This window comes from Orcinus orca, chromosome 20 (assembly GCF_937001465.1).
Source record: "Orcinus orca chromosome 20, mOrcOrc1.1, whole genome shotgun sequence".
Lineage (NCBI taxonomy): Eukaryota > Metazoa > Chordata > Mammalia > Artiodactyla > Delphinidae > Orcinus > Orcinus orca.
In genome coordinates, this window is record NC_064578.1 from 13,516,447 (window position 1) to 13,535,155 (window position 18,709).

Sequence of the window (18,709 nt, forward strand, 5' to 3'; positions counted from 1 at the left end):
ATCTGGGCATTTTAGGGGAAGGCGAGTCTGGGGTCGGTGGGCTGGGCTGTACCTTGCGAGCTCTGGACACCTGAGCAGGATTCTTTCTCCTGCATCAGGAAGGTGGGGGAGGAAGGAAAGGGGCCCACTTTTCACTCAGCCCTGAGTTTGTGACACGACCCACACAGGCGGCCTCAGTCTCCCTGCGCCCGGCCCCGGGCTCCTCCCGCGGCATCCTGAGTCCTCATACAAGCCTGTACCCTCAGGCAGAGAGGCCTAGTCACACAGCTGCCCAGGGGACGAGGAAGGGTGGATGCAGACCCAGAGGCCAAGTTCCTTTCCCCACTTTGCCTCCTAGGTGCCTGTCGTGAGCGGGCACGGGGGCTGTCCCCGCCCGGGGGGGCCTGGCAGATGGCTGCCTTGCAGGGCTGCTGCGTCATCACTTCTCTGTTGAGCCCCCGCCCGGCTTGAGCTGCCTGCTGGGCTCTCAAGCAGAGCATCAATAATGAAACACAGCTTCCAAGCATTAAACATTTGCCCATATTTTTTAATACCCATATTAAAGTGCTATTCATCATGAGACGATGGCTTGGAAAATACTTGGGGACAAGGCAGAGGTGGGGTGGGCGTGAACTTGGATGGGGTCTGGGGGGGCACAACCTGGAGGCCCACCTTAGGGCCGGCGTCCACACGCGTGGGCCTCAAGGTGGCCTGTGGTGTGTGGCCGTGAGGCCCCGCGGATGGGGCTCTGGCTCACTCTCCTGCAGCCACCCGGTGCTGCCTGGACAGCTGTTCCCGTGCTCTGGGTCTGGGTTCACACTGGGGAGGGAACAGCTCTCTTTGGTCCCTCTGTCACATACCAGGAGCTCTCAGAGGAGCAATCTGCCTTCGGTCAGCTCTGAAGCCCCCGGGACGCAAGAGGGGCACTGCCACTTTCCCTAATGCACAGAGAGGCCTTCTCTGGGGCGGCCTCAAAAGGCCAAGACACTTGCTGGGGCCGAGGAAGGCACTCTGGGGCAGTGCCTGCCTGAAGGTGGCCACACCACACTTGCTGGGCTGCTGTGAGCTTCGTGTCACTGTCCCTTTAACCACAAACACCGGCCAAGCATCCACCAGACCCACTGGCCTCGGTGGTGGCCATGGTGGGAGGTGCTCTCCTGTCCCCAGCCTGGTACCCACCCACGGCCCTTGCTTCAGGTGACATGTGGGCCAGAGCGGGTGGGAGGAAGACATCAGCTGGCTTGCAGGAGGCTTGGAGAGGCCGGTCGTGCCCCGAGGCCATGTGGGCCAGGCTGGGTGGGAGGAAGCTGCCTCACTGGTGAAGGCACGGGCAGAGGCCAGCCCCACCGGGCCACCAGGGAGCCTGGTGCTGTCCTCTGCTCTGTCGTGGTGTGGGAAAGGGACCACACGCCGCTTCTTTTCTAGGGACCTGTACCAGGTTGGGCAAGGCCAAGTCTCAGTGTGGAAGCCAAGACCTGCCCAGTGGCTCTGGGCCCTGCCCTCCCCCTGCCTGGGCTGCATGCACGGCAGGTGAGAAAAGGTGCACACCACACTTCAGGCGCCTCTCGTCTAGGCATCCTGGACAGCAGGGCCGGATCATTTCCCCAGAGGGCCCACCTTCTCCCTCTAGCCTGAGTCTCCTTCCTTCGTCTCCATCCCCTGCCACGCGTGTCCTGACCAGGCCAACACTGTGCATGGAGGGCCAGGCCCTCACTTCCTCTCTCCTTTGGCCGCTAGCTGGTGTCCACGTCCCCTCAGCGGACCAAGGCCAATGGGACACAGGCTTTCCTGGGAGACACCTGGAGCTTCACAGCCATAACTCTGAAGTGCAGCCTAATGTCAAGTACAGAGAACACAGGGGCCCAGAGCCATTCCCACCGGAAAGGGCCCTCCCTGCCTTGTCCCTGCCCAACAGCTGGGATCCTTTAGAAATTTAAAGAGAGAGCAGCTCTCGTGTCCTATAACATGAGAATAGGGGAGGAGGAAGTGGCCTCCCCTCCGGAAGTTCAGAAAGCTCCAGAGTTTCACTGTATCCTCCCCCCACAGCTCCCTTGCTTCTCTTCCTTTCCAGCTCTCTGCTTCCCAAGTATGAAAATTGTAAATCTGTTTAATTTATTTCAATCAATCCTCGGCAGTGTGCCCCTCAGGGCAGAGGCAGCCATGGTAACCCTGCTAACTCATGCCTAAAAAATTCATCGTGTTTAATGCAGTCGATGTGTCTGATACACTTATAAGTTTTTTTTTTTTTTTCGGGGGGTAGGGGTGGGAGGAGGGGGCATGAGGACTTGTTTTTCTGGGTCTTGCTGGGAACTGGTGCAAAGGGGATGGAGCGAGGGCCGCAGCATGATGGGGAAGAGGCAGAAGACGAAGCAAAGGGTCTCTTGTCCACTTAGCTCTCCGTCTGATTGTTCAAGAGCGGCACGGCCAGACTCTGGGGGACCACAGACACCTGACCTGGGCTCATCCGGAGACCTTCAGGGGAGGCCTCCTTTGGGCAGGAGCGGCCTGGAAAACCAAATGGTCTTGTAGAGGCAGCCGGGGCCTTAGCCCCCCTGTGCGAGACAGCCCCTCTCTCCAGGCTTGGGGTTTGCTCTAGGGATCAAGGCTTCCTCCACTGCCCAGGGTGGTCCGGTGGCCCTTCCTGCCCACTCCCCAGGACAGGAGCCAGCTTCTGCGCATGCCCGGCTGACCCACTGGGCCTCATTTCCCATGTGTTCTTAAGCAACCTGGTCAAGCCTGGCCCCACTGTCCACTCACAGGTGCCTCTCTGGCCCCCTCCGGGCCTGTCCCACATGGAGCTTGCCCTGAGCATGGCTGGAGACAGGTCAGATGGCAGGGGTGGGACCCATGCTGGAGGCTCTGGGAAGACCCCTAGGGGTCATCTCTCCAGGCCTCCAAGCCTCAAACCCATGGCTTCAGAGTATTTCATCTTTCGAGCCCTCAGGGCAAATGCAAACAAAGGGGTGGGCCACCAAAGGAAATCCTGTTGTCTCCATGACATCAACTCCAACAAGCCCTTGAGAGAGGCTGGGCTCTTGCCTCTCCGGTCACAGGGACTCCCTTCAAGCTGAATCACCGTTTCCTCAGCGTTGGCCCACATAACTGACATCTATGAGCGTTTTCTCCATATTAGGCACGTCCTGTACCTTAAATCCCTTTAACACGGGACAGGCGTCATTTTAGCCGTCCTCTTTTACAGAGGATGAGGGCAAAGCCCAGAGCCTTGCCAAGGTCCCCATCTGGTCCGCCCACCTGGGCACCCGAGCTCTTAGCTGCTGCCTCGCCATACACCCAGCTCGCAGTATCCAGGGCCCAGCTTGCACAGGGGCTTGGAAGTGCTTTTTCTGGAAGACGGATGGTTTTTTGGGGAGAAGGAGGGCACCTTGGCTACAGATATCACTAGGCCTTCTGATGGACCAGAGCCCAAGTTTCTCCAGGACCTTCCTGTGGCTCTGGGGCAGTTTATCTGCAATCCAGCTCCTTCTACCCCACCCTCACCCTGGGGCTACCTCTGGGGGTGGAAGGCACTGACCACACTTGGCCACACCTGGTCGGGACAGCGGTGATCTGCACCTATACTTGGGCTGCTCTGCTGCAGTGGTGGCCTGTCTCCAAGGGGTGAGACAGGAGGCAGAGTCTGGGAGCCTGCGGGGGGCGAGTCACCCGTGGGGATGACTCCATCAGCCGGTTCCCAGGCCTGCTGCTGCCTGAGCTCCAGGGCGAGGTGGGGGTTTTAGAACAATGACTCCCGGCGCTCTGAATCCAGGCTGAGACGGCTAGGGAGACAGCACCCTGAGCCCCGCATGCCTGGGAGTGCCCTGGGTGGACCCTTAGAGAACCGGATGGAACTTCTCTCCCCTTTGAAGTCTTCTGAGCTCCTGGCCTTCCAGGAGGGATTTCCTCCCCAGGATACACTCAGGCTCCCACGGAGGTGGCCCGGCCTGGGAAGAGGCTTCGAGCTGCCTCGACGCCAACGCACAGCCAGCCTGGTAAACTGTTTCCTGGCCCCAGACCTGCCTGCCACCTACACCCCTGCCAGCTTCCAGCCAGGCTCATGGAGGCCCTCAGAGATCAGCGCTCATGGGACAGAGGAAGAAATCCAAGCCACACAGCCAGGGCAGTGGTGGAGTCAAGTCCCTGACCCAGAGTTCAAGTTTCATACTGCCAGACAGTCCCACACGGTGTGTCACCTGCAGAAGGACAGACCTCTCCCTCCCGGGCCAGCCCCTCTTTCCACCTGAGGGCTCCAACTCCCTGTGACGAATGCCCAGGGCACAGACACTTCTTCACCCCATGACATGTGACCATAATCAGGGTCCCTTGAGGTAGAGGGTCTGTCTTGGGACAGGTAAGGGAAAGGCACCCCTGAATCTCTGACATTTCCCCCTTCAAACTAAGGGGGTGACCTTCTGAGAAATGAGGCAGGCAAGTAACTGAAGTGCCGGGAGCTCGGAGAGCCCGGCTGGGGCTGCCCCCTCATCCCCGGGAAGGGCTCTGCGGATTGCCCCAACGGTCTTCCTGTTACCAAGCTGCTTGTTCACAATTTCCTTTACTTCATCCCATTATTCCCAAACTAGTCCTTCGTTCCAGGCCAAGGGATCACTCCCTGCTGCTGCTTATACGACCACAAACGCTTACAGATGGTGAGCACCTCCTCCCTTCTACCTTAGTCAGAGTTGAGCCCAGACTCCGAGGCCTGAGCTCCCATAACTCTGCCCCTCTACCCTTAAAGCCATGCACGCGACCTGGGCCCAGAAGCCCAGTGGTCACGTGGTCACTGCACCAAAGCCAGAATGTCCCCCTCCTCAAATTCTTCACGCAGACAGGCTGTCCTCGTGGTGTGGGTCCTGTCGGGTGATCACAGAGATCCCCGTCTATCTCACATTCCGTGGTGACTCCCCCAAGGGATCTACTGTGCCTTGAAGAGCGCCCACTAGCGGTGGCCATTTTGCTCTGGTGGCAGTCTCAGTGCCCATCTCTTGCTCCACTAGTGTACCTGCCCACCCAGAAGGTCTCACAATGACCCTCCAGAACCAGGAGAGCCCTCCACGCCAGAAAGAGCCCCTTACTGAGAGACCCCTGAACCTGGCTTACACTGGAGTTACCCGAAGACTGTTTGGGATACTCCAGAAAGGGGGCGATTTGTATTCCTGACAGGCTTCACAGTCAGGACCGAGAACCACTGTCCCCAAACTGCCACTGCTGCAAGCCCGGCGATGCCACTCTCCATGTGGAAATGGGGAGGTTTCACCAGCAGCCGCAAAGGGCTGCAGAGCCTGGGCTCTGCCTCAGAGCTCTGGTGAAGGGCCTGTTGCTTTCCTTCTCCCAACCACACGCTCACCTCCCCAGAGCCGGGGTCCTGTTTTTCCCTGCATTTCTGCCTTGTCTCCACCTTAGGGTCCTAAGCCCTTTGTGCACAGCCCCGACTCGAGCTGTCCAAAGGGCGGAACAGATGAATTCTCCGGCCAGACTTCCGCCTGCCCAGGACTGCACCACCACTCTCTCCTCGGGTGGCGTCTCCTCTCCCAGCCTCAGAGGCCCTGGGGGAGGAAGCTCAGCTCTAGCCCCCTCTGGCATGTGCCTCTCCCGCCTTCCTGGCTACATTTGGCTTCCACAGGAGATAACAGTCTCCGATTAAGGAGCTAGACTGATTAGTGCCTTTCTGGCCTTCAAATCTTTAGTCTGGGAGTTTTATGGAATTTTATGAACTGACATTGTTTTCTGTAGCTCTTTACAAGTGCCCACTTAAAGGGCACTGAGATAAACGTCAGAAAACAGAACGGGAAGTGAAACACTAATACCTACTGCTGGTAACAAAGAGCAAATATCACAGCAGCCTCACTGCTGAGTCTCTTGGACAATGTGAAGAGATCAGAGTGAAAGGGCTGGGAGGACGGAAGGGTCAACAGCAGAAGGGATGGACAAAGAGAGTGTGGAGGGGACTCCTTTAGTTCTTCGTGGCCAAACGGAAGGGGGGTTTCTCTTACTGGTACCCTCCTCCATCCTGTCAGGAGGCTGAAAAAACTCCTTTTGTGATCAGTCATTTTCAGGGAAATTTAAGACGCATGAAATAGGCTTTTCATCCGAATGTCCCTTTCCAGCCTGGGAAATCTTTATCGGATTAGACGCACGAGAATGAAAAAGGGCTCCAGATGTGACAGTGTCCTGCAGGTGCCTGAGGAGTCCCAGGTCTTGGTTACAGAACAGGCCGCCCTCTGACCTCCAGCAGAGCTGTGCCAGGCAAGGGGCCTGCCGGGGAAACACCAGCACCCCATCACCACACCACCCACTGCCCCTGGAGCAGAGTCTGGACGCCGCACACAGAAAACGGGCGATGGAGTTTAACGCTGATGTGGAGGCCTTGATAAGGGAGAGTGACCCTGAGCCATTCTGCTTCAGCCTAGAGGTTAGAGGGCAGCGTCCCAATGAGCTTGGGATCCTGACGGAGATTCGCCTGCCGAACGACGGGTGACGTGTGAGTGAGTGAAAACAGAGCAAGCTGCAGAACAATTCTGAGTCTGGAATCCTCTGCCGGAAAACCTCAGCCTTAACCACAACCAAACAGACTTATACATTTATAAATGCAAAGACAAGTTTTGGAAGAAGATACATGAAACTGAAAGTAGAGGCTATGTCTGGGGGAGGAAGCGGTGGGGAAGGTCTTCTACATTTTGCAGTACATTCTTCTGCGTTATTTCAATTTTTATCTTACGTGGATTAAAATTTCTTTTTAAACAATACAGAAATCATTTAGAAACCTACACATCTGGGGATCATCTTGGACTCCCTCATGGAGATCTCAGAGACAGAGCAGGGGAGATCTGACAATGGAAACAAGCATCTTACAAATGAGAGGATCAACAGCCGGGAAATGATATTTTTAGCTACGGTGGCTCTTTGCTTCAAAGGCGTAGGCTTCATCTAAAACCAGGCAAACCTCCTACAAAGTCTGCCTGTTTGCAAGGAGTGATTAGCATAATACTCCTTTCGGGAGAAAAGGCCTGGCTCCGCTCTGAGACACGAGTGCCTGCTACAGGGGAGGCTTCTCCTGAAATAGAATCGCAGCAGAACAGCAAAGTCTCATCAATGGAGATGAAGCCCCCATCTTCCATCAGAGCCAGAAAGCCGCCTCGCACAGAGGGCCTGGGGATGACGGGTGCGCTGCAGCCAGGCAGGGTGAGATCTGAGAGATCACAGCTTCGCACGGGGAGGCCTCCCTTCTGGGCTGCTACTTTAATCGCTTTTGTCTCATGCAACCACCTTCTTCCACTTTTAAGTACAGAGGGTCTGGGGGCTGCCTTTATAGATGCCCTTTCTGAGGGGAAGGTCAGAGCCAAGTCGAGGCTGAGGAACAGGGACGAACTGGGCAGACGGCAGGCGGGGACCATCGCTGCAGGACTCAGATGATGACATCTCAGGGAGGTGGCCGCCACCGAGGCCTCTCGTGGCCCTCGAGAGGCAGCTCAGCTGTGGGTGAGCCAGCACTGCGGCTCCGTGCCACCCTCCGCCCTCCCCAGCCCCGAGGGCGCTCACGCCTGTCCAGGTCTATCCGCCTCTCCTCCCCCAGCCCAGGCCCCCCACTCTCCACAGCCATTACGCTTGGCCTGTGGGCACATCTTTGATGGCTGTCTTTTCTCTCCCAGAAAACCCCTAGCTGGCTCGGGAAGACTAAACATGTATAGGGACGTTTGAACTTTTTTCCAAACACCACAAAAATGAATCGAAAGCTGTGACCTTCCAAGAGCTGTAATTACAGATACTCATCTCGGGAGCTGAGCTGGGGACAGATATCACCAGGCAGCTGCTGCTCCGTCACACCAGGCCCAGCACCCCATCCTGGGGGGAGTGTGACCTTGGGCTGTGCGGTGGGGCTGGGGGCAGAAGGTGGCGGTGCTGGTGCTATTTCAGGCCTCACTGGCGGGAGTGGGGCAGAGGAACGGGAGGGGTGCAGAAAGGGAGGCACAGTCCCTTCTCCACGGCCCCCTCCCCGTGGGGTCTCCACAGCAGTAAGATCACAGGTCTTCCTGCGGAGGGTCGGGACCGGGAAATACTCACAGATGGGGTGCACAGCTGAAGATCTGAGAAACCAATTACCACGCTACTGGGGGGGCCGGGAGAGGCAGAAGGAATTGGACTGGGGCAGCTGCTCAGGTTTCAAGGGCAGGAAGGAAGTGAGGTAACTTCCAGGAACCTGCCACCTGTTAGGGCCAGGGGCTACCGGCAGAGGTGGGCAGGGGTCCCGTTCAGGAGAGGGCTCAGAGGAGGCAGGCCTCGTCTGTCAGGAAGGGGACCAGCTCATGTGGGAGGAAGGGAAAAGCTGACTGCTCTCTGGGAGCAGCTGAGGCCAGCTGGCTGAATTCACAGGCACCTGGAATTAACTGGCTGAAAGCAGGGCAGGGATGTCTGGAGCCTCCAGAAGGTTTTAAACTTAGTCCAGATTATCTGCTCACACTGCCGGTCCCAGCATCACAGAACCTTCTAAAGTGATGCAGCAGCCAGAGCCCTGTCAGGCAAGCTTCCTGAGCCTCTCCTTAACCAGCCTTCGGTGCTGGAGGAGGCTAACGGCACAGCTGTGGACAGCGAGCAAGTGTCCCCGCCACCGTCAGCCCTGGGCCCCACTTCCTTGCCATTCGCTGGAGCTCAGGGCACGGGGCTCTGCGACCAGCTGCCTCAGGTGTAGCCTCATGAGGCCCTGCAGTCCCCCTGGCTCAGTGCCATCCCAAGGACTCCAGGGTGGCCACGTGTTGGGGGTGTCTCTCAGGACTTGTGCAGGCCCAGGGCAGGTGGAGAGAGTTTTCTGAGCCTGCGCAGGCCCTTCGGTGGCTTGCTGGGAATACGTCAGGGCTGCCTGGGCCTGGTCCCAGCCACACTCCCAGCTCCCTGGGGCTGCCCGGGCCCTGGCGCCTGGGCTTCTGAGCCGACTCTTCCTACCTCACAAGCACCTTCTCCTCCCACCCTCACCCCCAGCAGTTCCTTATGTTTCATGGCTCAGGTAGACAGCATCCCTTTCCAGAAGCTTCCTCAGACCCCTCCATTAGGGCCAGGCGCTCCTCGACCCCACCCCTCCCACAGAGCATCATCGCTACTCGAGTTTGGGACCATCCCTCGGAGGGCAGGGATGAGCTCTGCCCACTGCGGTGCCCCAGCGGGTGGGCACTGGGACAGGTCTGCTCAGTGACAAACAGCATTCCCTGGCCCTCCTGAGGCCAGCAGGCAGCAGCCCCTTCCCGGGGGAGGGGGGAGCTGGGGCTTTTTATCCATCCTCACAGGGGAGGGGCCGAGCGCTTGCTCCCGGCAGTTCCGATTCAGAGACAAGGACTCTTGCCTGGCCTGACAGCTGTGGCCTAATTTCCAGGGCTATACCCAGGCTCCTTAATTTTACCCACTTGGTATTTTTCATTCCTGAAGCACAGGGGATTGAGAGGGATTGGGGATGGGGGAGGTGTGGACAAACGGGAGGGATGAGTGCCATGGGGCTGGAGGAGTCAGGCAACCCAGGAGGGGCTGTGCAGAGAGGGAAGGGGATGCGGGTGAGGACGGACAAACTGATTCTTTTTTTTTTTTTTTTTAAAAGGAAAAAAACCACAACAACCTAACTCCCAAATCCTACCCCCCACACCCCGATTTTCCTCAGTAAGCATTTTCAACAAGGTCACAAATGCACTGGCTCTATAGATTTCTGGCTCCAAACCTCATCTCAGGCAGCCTTTAACAGCCAATGCTTGGCGTAGCTTCAGCTGAGCCTGAGGAGAGGGAAAACTAGGGCACCTTTATGCTCTGAGAAAACATCAGATCCAGGTCACAGCTCCTTGGTTCTGCTGAAGCTACGGGCACCCCCCGGCCCACAGGCCCGAACCTGAGGACACCCCCGCCCCTGCAGTTCCTCCAGAGCAGGAATCACAACACCGGGGCACACATTTCTTAGTCACTTGTCATCTGTCTGCCTATGCCACCGGACTGCCACCTCGGTGAAGACAGGAACCGGCTCTCGGTTATGTGTGTGCCCAGGGCTGGCACGGGGCCTGGCACACCGCGGGTGCTCCAGGAACAGCCACGGAATGAACCAGGGGGAGTGAACCTTTGACCCCTGTCCCCCGTCTGGGTTAGCCTGAGCTCTTCCTTGCCGCCCCCCCCATGCTCCTGCTACACCTGAGTGCCCCGTGTGTGGACTGTGATGGCTGGTCCTGCGTCGGCCTAGCCCAGGCGGGGCACGGGGCAGCGCGAGGAAAATGTTTACTGGGAAAATCAGAGCCTCGGTTCCCTCCTGTGTGAAAGACCTCAGCTGACCCTTAAGGTCCCTTCTGGTCACTCTGAACTGAGCCTAAACTCCAGACCGAGACTCTCCTGGTCTCTCTTCAATCATGGCCTGGGGCTACCATTGTGGGAGCACATGCGTGGGCACGAGTGGCCGTCCTGGGAGGGGCTGGGTCTGAGTCTAACCCCCAGCTCCACACACAATGACACAGCAGACAACTTCTAGTCTCTGGCAAGGTGCAGTGTTGCAAATGGAAGGAAGCCCTAGAGAAGGAGTCAGCTGGAGGCCCAATTCCTCAGAGGCCACCCTGCTCCCCACCTGCCTGTGCGGTGGTCTCTGGGAAGGTCACTGGGGCACACACACAGCTCTACCCTCCCCCTGCCCTCCTTCCTGGAGAATCTGGCTGCTGGGAGAGTGGAGAGGGAGTGTCTCTCCTTCCACTGCTGCCATGGTGGGCCCTCAGTGGGGCCTGCTTCGCACCCCTTTTCGGGCAGCACTGAACCTGACCACAGGGCAGGCGCTGGTTGCGTCTGCCTCCCTGGTGTCCACAGCCTGGGATTCTGGTTCCAGATCCAGTTTCCCACGAACAACGTCTCCTTCTCCTGCACGGGAGGGTGGGCACACAATCCCATCCTGAACAGTCAGGGCACAGTGACGGGTCCAGTGAGACTCAAGGACAGCCCCGCGGCTGAAGGCTGGCTGCTAAGGGTGAGGAGTGAGCTGAGAGCTGCGGTGGCTGTCCTGTCACGGGACAGACGGCCTGCGGGGCACGGGGCTGACAGAGGAGGGAGGAGAGCCTGCTGTGGAGGCGAGCAGGTGAGACGGAGGCCTGAGGACGCCAGGAGGGTGCTAGCTGCGGAGTTGCCAATCCTGGTCCCTGGCTACACAGCACCTTCATTTTTTTCAACAGAACCGTGAGAATTGGTTTTCTGTCACACGCGCTCAAGAGTCCTGACTGGGCAGCTTTGAACAGGGTGGGGTCTCGGTGGGGGGCGGTGGGGGGGGTGAAGGGCAGAGGAAGGGGGGACACCTGGGGGCAAGTCTTAGTTTGCTCAATGGCTTTCTCTCTTACTCTTCCCTAGAAAACAAGAGAAAGTGACACTCAACCCCAGAACATCTGCTTACCAGGAGCTGAGCCTGAGGCAGTGAGCGGCAAGGGCCTGGGAAGGGGGTGAACGGGGGCCAGGCCAGCTCTGGGACCGCCAGCCCACCCGCCCGTGGGCTCCCTGACTCTGACATGCACAGAGAGAGGGTGGATGCTTCTCTTCACAATGACTGTCACAGTCGCAGTTACCAGGTGCAAGACACTCTTCTGAGTACTTTTTTGTAACATCATTTAACCTCCCGAGGATCAGCAGATCACGATGGTGAGCGTCCCCATTTTTCACACGAGAAAACTGCTCAGGAAAGCTGCCCCGTGGGAGCCCCTTTCCTCTGAAGAGCTGCCGCTCCCCACTCCACTTGGGGTTCTGTCAGGGCTGCTGCTTGCAGCACCCTGCCACCGCCTCCCCTACCACAGGGGACACATGACCCCGTGGGAACCAACCAGAGCTCCCCCGGAGCACAGACAGCTGGGGCATGATGGCCATGTGATGTGGCGACCTCGTCTCTGCCACTGGAAGAGACCAAAGCAGTGAGGCTGACCTCAAACAGAGGCCAAGAAGATGGACGGCACCACAGGAAGATGCTGGGCTCCTGGGCCTTGTAGCCCTCTGCCTTGGTCTGGCTACACGGGCCGGTCAAGCCCCCTTGCTCGTACTGGTGCCTTTGACCTGGGTTCCCACCTCCTGCTGACCACCATAGTTAGATAAGCGGTTCCCAACTCCAGGCTGCAGACCTCCACTGGCCTGGCTGCACCAGAAGCCCCTGGGATTTAGCTGGGTGGGGGGATGGAGAGGGAGTGGGAATCTTTGCATAAGCAGGCTGGACTAGGTGGCCTCCAAGACCCCGTCCAGAGTCAAGATATAATACCTTTTTAGGCAGATTGTACTCAATGTTAAGCTCACTAGGAGTGCTTACCAGAAACAGGCAGCTTTATGGGTAGTTTCATGAGCTCCTAATCCCCTGAAAAAGCAGCACAAACCATAAAACATGCTGAGAAGAAAAACTGGTCACCTGGACTACATTAAAAATAAAGAACTTCTGTTCAACAAGAGACACTTTTAAAAGGGTGATAAGGCATGCCACGGGGTAGGAGGAGATAATTATAGTACACACATTGGAGAAAGACTTGCATCCAGAATATATAAAGAACTTCCACAAATCAATAAGAAAGGCACCAAAAACCCAATGCGGAAATGACTGGAACAGGCTCATTGCAAAAGAGGATACCCAAAAGGCAAAAAGTGATGAGAAGTTCTTTGACTTTGTCTTCAGGGAAATGCAAATTAAAACAACAGGTGATACCACCATACACCTACAGGAAAAGCTAAAATCAAAGATGGATGATATCAAGTGCTGGTGAGGATGTGAGCAATGGGAACTCTCACACCATGGATGGGAGTGGAAATTGGTGCAGCTCGGACAATATCTATCAAAGCTAAACACATATATGGTCCCTGATCCAGCAACCCCTAGGTATTATCTGAGAGAAACGTACATGTATGTTCACCAGAAGACATGTGAAGGGATGCTCATGGCAGCATTATTCACAATAGTGCCAAACTGAAAATCACTCAAATGCCCATCACTAGCAGAATGTGTGAATGAGCCACGGCATCTTCACACAGTGGGGACTTGACAGAAATGTGAACCACTGCTACATGGGACACAAGCGAACCTCACAAACACGAGGTGGGTCAAAGAAAGCTTACAGTTTGTAAAAGAGCACAAACTACGTGATTCCATTTATACGAAGTTCAAAAAACCAGGTTAACCAAAAAAACCCCAAAACCCAAAATCAAAACAAAAACCCAGGTAAACGAATGTACAGCATTAGAATTCAGGCCAGTGGCTACCTTGGGGAGGAGGGTAGGGGTAGTAACTGGGAAGAAACATGAAAGGCACCTTTGGGCGCTGGAAATGCTCTTTTTTTTTTTTTTTTTTTTTACGGTACGCGGGCCTCTCACTGTTGTGGCCTCTCCCGTTGTGGAGCACAGGCTCCGGACGCACAGGCCCAGCGGCCATGGCTCACGGGCCCAGCCACTCCGCAGCATGTGGGATCTTCCCGGACCGGGGCACGAACCCGCGTCCCTTGCATCGGCAGGCGGACTCCCAACCACTGCGCCACCAGGGAAGCCCTCTACTTCTTGATCTGAGTGCTCGTTACACGGATGTAGACCATTAGTGAAAGCTAACCAAACTGTAGTACACTTACGATTTGTGTACTTTTATATAGTATGTTGTTAATGTGAAATTTAGATTCAAAAAAGGCGTTGTGGAAATTGAGGCATGGAGGGAGGAAAGGCTGCCATGGTGGCCTGATCAGGAGAAGGAAAAGATAGATCTGGGGCACTGAAGCAAAAAGTGTTAAGCTTACGTGGTTAAGAAAGAGAGAGGGTTTTGCCAAAGAGATGGCAAAACGGCGCAGAAAACAAGTCAGAACTTCTGGGGACACAAGAGGCCACGAGTTTACCGATGACAAGGCTGAGAGTGAAGTGGAGACACGAGCGCCATTATTAGGCTAAAGTAGCAGCTCTCTGGGGGAGCAAAACAAGGAGGCTCAGATGGCCCCATGTTCGGGAAACGGGTCACATGTGAGAGCTGGCACTGGGGCGCATGACTGTGACCGCAGCCCGGGCAGGGGGTGCGGCCGGTGGAAACGGAGAAAGAGATGCAAAACTTCACGCTTAGGAAAGCAGCTTCTGAAAGGAAAGAGGGAGAGGCAAGGCTCGAAACAGACAGCACGGGATGCTCGACAGAGGACTAGAGAAAAATGAGAGATGACTCAGGATTGCACTTGAAATCCATCTCAGCTCAGCTCCAGAGAGAGAGGCCAATGTGGGTGATGTGAGCAACTGTGATAAACCAGAAGGAAAAACAAATGATCTGGGTATGGGGCGGGGGGAGACTTGTCCTCTCGAGCAAGGGTCAAAACAGAGATTTAGACCAAGAAAGACAGTCACTGTCCAAGTGCCAGGCAGTTCCAATGAGATTATGTAATCTAAATATAGACCAGAAATGGGCCAGGATAATGGCCAGGCAGGAGTCTGGAGGGCCCGGGGCCTAGAAGGAAGACAGGGAAGGATCCGCAGATTTACTCGGTGTTTCACTTCTGAGAGGTGACAGGCAGTAGGAGGAGAGCCCCGGGAGAGGACGACGAGGAGGAGGCCACGTCAGGACGGGTCTTGGTGGGGATTTTCTGTGGGTCAATGACTCCGGGCAAAAGGGAGGCGCCGCAAGAGAACATAGCTTCTTTCCAATGAGGCTGAGGAAAAGCAAGTCCAGACTGGAAACTGGGCAGTTTTCCCAAATGGCCTCCAGCACCCAGTCTGGAAGACAACCAAGAACCTCAGCTCTGGGATCTGTGGATGGTACACAGCACCCCCATGGAGATGTCCTAAGACGTGGGGTGAGGGAGCTGGGGGCAAATGTGCTGGTGCTACAGAGACACTGAAAGATTTTAGGATGAGAGCAACAGACCCAAAGCCCATGCTCTCCTGGAGCTGAGGCTGCATACTTGTAAAGAGAGTTCCATTATCCACTTTAGGTCCCAAGAGCCTCTTCGGCGGGCCCTCACAGCCAGGGTTACAAAGCACCCTTCCCCACAGGCTGTACGCTACTTCACGTGGGCTTGTGCTCACCGTCTGAGGCTGAATTCAGCGCCGAGGTCCCCCCAGGCCAGGGCCCCTGCAAGGTGTCACCATCACACGTGCTCAGAGACGGAAACTCTCCTTCTATGTGGAAGGGGCAGCTGGTCTGACGGCCTTTCACAAACCGCATGTGATGGAAACCCTTCTGTGTTATTTTTCTGATGATGGGGGTGGCGGTGGGAAGTGGGTGCACGTGTGTCTGTGATCTTTGTGGCCACCTGCTAAATGAATACCCTTGTGGGGAGAGAGGGGGGAGGACCACACAGGGGCCTCCCAGGGCACCCACGGTGAAAAGGTTGGGTTAAAAGGATGAAATAAAGAGCTTCCTGAGAACCACGTTCTACGATGGACAAACGGGACACATTTCTGCAACTGCTGTTCCAGGAGTTTAAAAGCACTTTTAAGCTAAGGACGCCCATTTATCTCTCCTGGCTCGGATGCAGCCCAACTCCAAGGAGGCAGGAGGATGGAAGTGACCTCTAGGGGCCAATTCCAAACCTGCCGATATTTTAAGTTGCTACATTACGATTCCAGCAGCTACTTGCTAATTAACCGCGCTGTCTGACTTACCAAGGTCAAAGCTTTGCTAGTTTCCTGGCATCCTTAGGTAAAGTATAAACAGGTCCAGAGACAACTGCAGATTCCATAACCTCTAGAGCTTCAGAAAGAAATTCACTGTCAAGCTCTCAGCCCCTGGCAACGGGGCTGGGGAGCTGGGCTTCTCAGGTGTATAGACTACAAAGAAAGTGCTTTTAACTGGAGGCTGGAAAGGGCCCCGCAGGGGCCACCACCCATGTGATGAGTCTTTGGAGGCCTTTTAAGGCCTCCCATGCAGCAGGCGCGGGATGGCTCCCGAGTCCTCCCCCCATCACAGATGCTCCTGGACGTGGGGGCAAACGGCTGGCTCTGTGGGTCACCTGGCCTCCCCGTGCCCAGTTCACCTGTGACCCCTAACCTCCCACGAGCCCGGCTCGAAGCGAGTGGATCCCTGGCCTCCTTCCAGCCCCTGCTTCCATCAGCAGCCCTCCGCCCACAAGGGATCCAGGAGGACCCTTGAAACGTGGGGCCACTTCCCTCTAAAGCTCCCCAGACTTCCAGAGCACGCTGCACGGGGCTCCCTCTGGCCAGCACTTCCTCTCCTCCCCCCCACCCCCGGCTGCACCTAGTTAATCCCAGCCTGGCCTAGCAAGGCTTATCGCACGTGGTTTCCATATTCCAGAAGAAAATACATCCGTTCTTGCAGGGAGCGCCAGTGTGTATGACCTTGGGCTCTACAGGGACAGCAGGGGGACTGCCTGCAGGAGACAGAGCAAAGCCACTGGCTGTCCCCAGCCCTCCCTGCCACCCCCGGGTCACGGATGGTTCTATGAGGTGTTGGGGTGCTGGCACTTTGCCGTGCATTAGGGGACAATGGACACGGGCCGGGCTGGGTTCTCTGGGCTGCCTGCACTTTGTACCTCCCAGGGACACCTTTTCACGTTTGAGGGCAGGGCTTTCTTGCAGGCAATCTTCTCTGCCATGTCAGACGGCTCCGCCCTGCCATTCACAGGTCCTCAGCGTTGTCCCAATTCGGAGATCAGAGCCAAGAGCTGGTTGTGCAAAGCAGCTTCTGCCACTCACTCCCTTTGCTGTCCTGCGTCTCAACAAAAGCACCTTGGCCCCTGGAGAAGAATGACTGGGGAAGGCTCCAGGAGATTCACACAAGGAACTGGGCAGACTGACTTAAAGCTGACAGGAAGAGACGCTTCTTCTGAGAGGGAAGTAAGAAATTCCTCGAAGCAACCCTCCAGCCCTGTTCAATGTTCTGTCTCCTTCCCCTCAGCTGGAGACCCCAGTCAACACGGCTATAACTGATGAAAGACCCAAATCCGCCTGCATTCTGGGGAGGGGGATCAGGGCCTGTTTCCACAGACAGACTTAGGTTGGTGCGTGTTTGTCACAGCGATTTGTTTTTATTCTGAGCGAATGAACGCGATCCATTAAAGGGGCGAGAGGAAGACAGCCGAGCGGGCCTCTCAGCAGCTCTCTCCGCAGGCTGGGGGCCAGAAGCGAAGCTGCTTTTCTAAAATGCCATTTGAACAGGGATCTGGGTCTTGCCACTTCACTCAATTCATCTTTCATTAGCATCAGCACAATGGGCTTTTGGGGACCCAACCGATGCCCCCTGGCAGGTAAGGTGGCACGCAGAGACAGGGGAAAGGGGGTGCCCCCGATGCAAATGAACTCCAGAGGCCCGGTGGATACAGAGACCGAGGGGGGCGGAGCTGGGGTCGGCAAGGATCTGTGGTGTGCGCTGCCCTAGCCGCAGAGGCCGTTTGACCCCCTGCCAAGGAACGGACAAGGACAGCAAAGTGGAATTTCCCAATTAGGGCATGAAAGAGAGCTTCTTATCTTGAGCCACTGTGCCCTGCTCCCACCCTGCAATTCAAAACAAGTCCGGGGGCTTCCTAGCCCCACCACCCACCTCACTCGCCTGCCCCCCAACACAGGGCTCTCATGCAAAGCGGGGGCACTGGGGGAGGGGAGGGCAGGCGTAGCTGGGGTACATGTTAGGGACTCTGGCTCTTGGCTGAACTGGAGAGGCTGCCAGGCCTGTGTCAGAGGCAAGAGGGGACCAGAAGGACCAGAAGCCTTATCGTGGGGCTCTCGGGGTCCTCGTGACGGCTGCCCCGTCTCTCACCTGGACCCCCACCTGCACCTCATCTTGGGGGCTTCCTTTCTCCGGGGAGGGTGCTCGGCCACCATGGACAGGGCTGGATGGGGCTGGAGCCCTCGAGTTCACAGCACAGTCACTCGCTGAAAAGAAAGCATTCTCTGGCAAGCCCTCTTTGCGAGGCAGCAGGGAGGAAGGGGGGGGGACAGGCGCAGCTGATGAAGCCGAAGGACGGCTGGTCGGAGGGCCGCGCTGGCCGGCAGCGTGAGCGTCCTCAGCCTCGCTGCCCTCCCAGCACAGAAGCAGGCCTTGTGAAGATCACAGCTGTTGGGTTGCGCTGGAGCTCATATCACAGCCTATCAAAGAGGCTGCGTTTTCTCCCTCCTCTCCTTTTCTACTGAGTATAGTGGAGCGGTTCGTGGGAAAACAAGCTCTGTGCTTGTTCTGTCTGCACTGGCGGTGGCGGGCGGGGTGGGGGGAGCGGGGAGAGGCCAGAGGAGGGAAATGTACATGAACACCCACTTAGGGCCGAGTTGTTTTAGCGGTGCCAGGGCCAGGCCGCTGGTGGGCGCCCTGGGTGTCGGCGCAGCAGGCCTGGCGCTCAGGAGCCAGCTCTCGGCACAGAAGGTTCAATTCTTTCACCCTCTCCCGGGTCTGGTTTCCCCTCCCCACAGACCACTGTGGAAGGCCGAGGCCGCATCATGAGGCAGAACAGCAAGCTCCCCTGGACCAAGCCGTGCGGAGCGCTGTAACACGCAGGGTCTTATGTAACCCTCTCCGCAAAACGACAGGGCAGGCACAATTACCTTCGTCTTATAGTCAAAGCAAAACGCGCTTGGAAACAGGTCACAGAGTTAAAAACTAGAGGAACTGGGATTCGAACCCAAGGCTGTTTGACTCGAGAAGCTCCCCTCTTAATCCAGCTCCTGAGTGCCTGTGGCATCTGCCCAACTCCTGTGGAGCCTTGGGGAGGGGGCGTGGGTGTGGGCAGGGCTGGGGTGGCATCTGCTCATGTCCCTCTCTTCCCTCCCTCAGTCCCTGCAGCCGGGAGAAGGGCCTGGGCCCGGAGTG

General features: G+C 56.7%; 1 protein-coding gene across 11 annotated transcripts in view; it reads right to left on the reverse strand.

Moving 5' to 3' along the window:
* The window catches only part of VAC14 (VAC14 component of PIKFYVE complex), a 206,075-nt gene that overhangs the window by 14,395 nt on the left and 172,971 nt on the right, over window positions 1-18,709 (reverse strand). For 9 of the 11 annotated variants that reach the window (XM_049703820.1, XM_049703821.1, XM_049703822.1 and 6 more), the window contains one exon: window positions 12,254-12,298. The exons of the other annotated variants lie outside the window; for them this stretch is intronic. In XM_049703820.1, coding sequence (XP_049559777.1) covers window positions 12,254-12,298 — 45 coding nt within the window. The remainder of the gene's footprint in view (window positions 1-12,253; window positions 12,299-18,709) is intronic. 11 annotated transcript variants of the gene reach the window in all.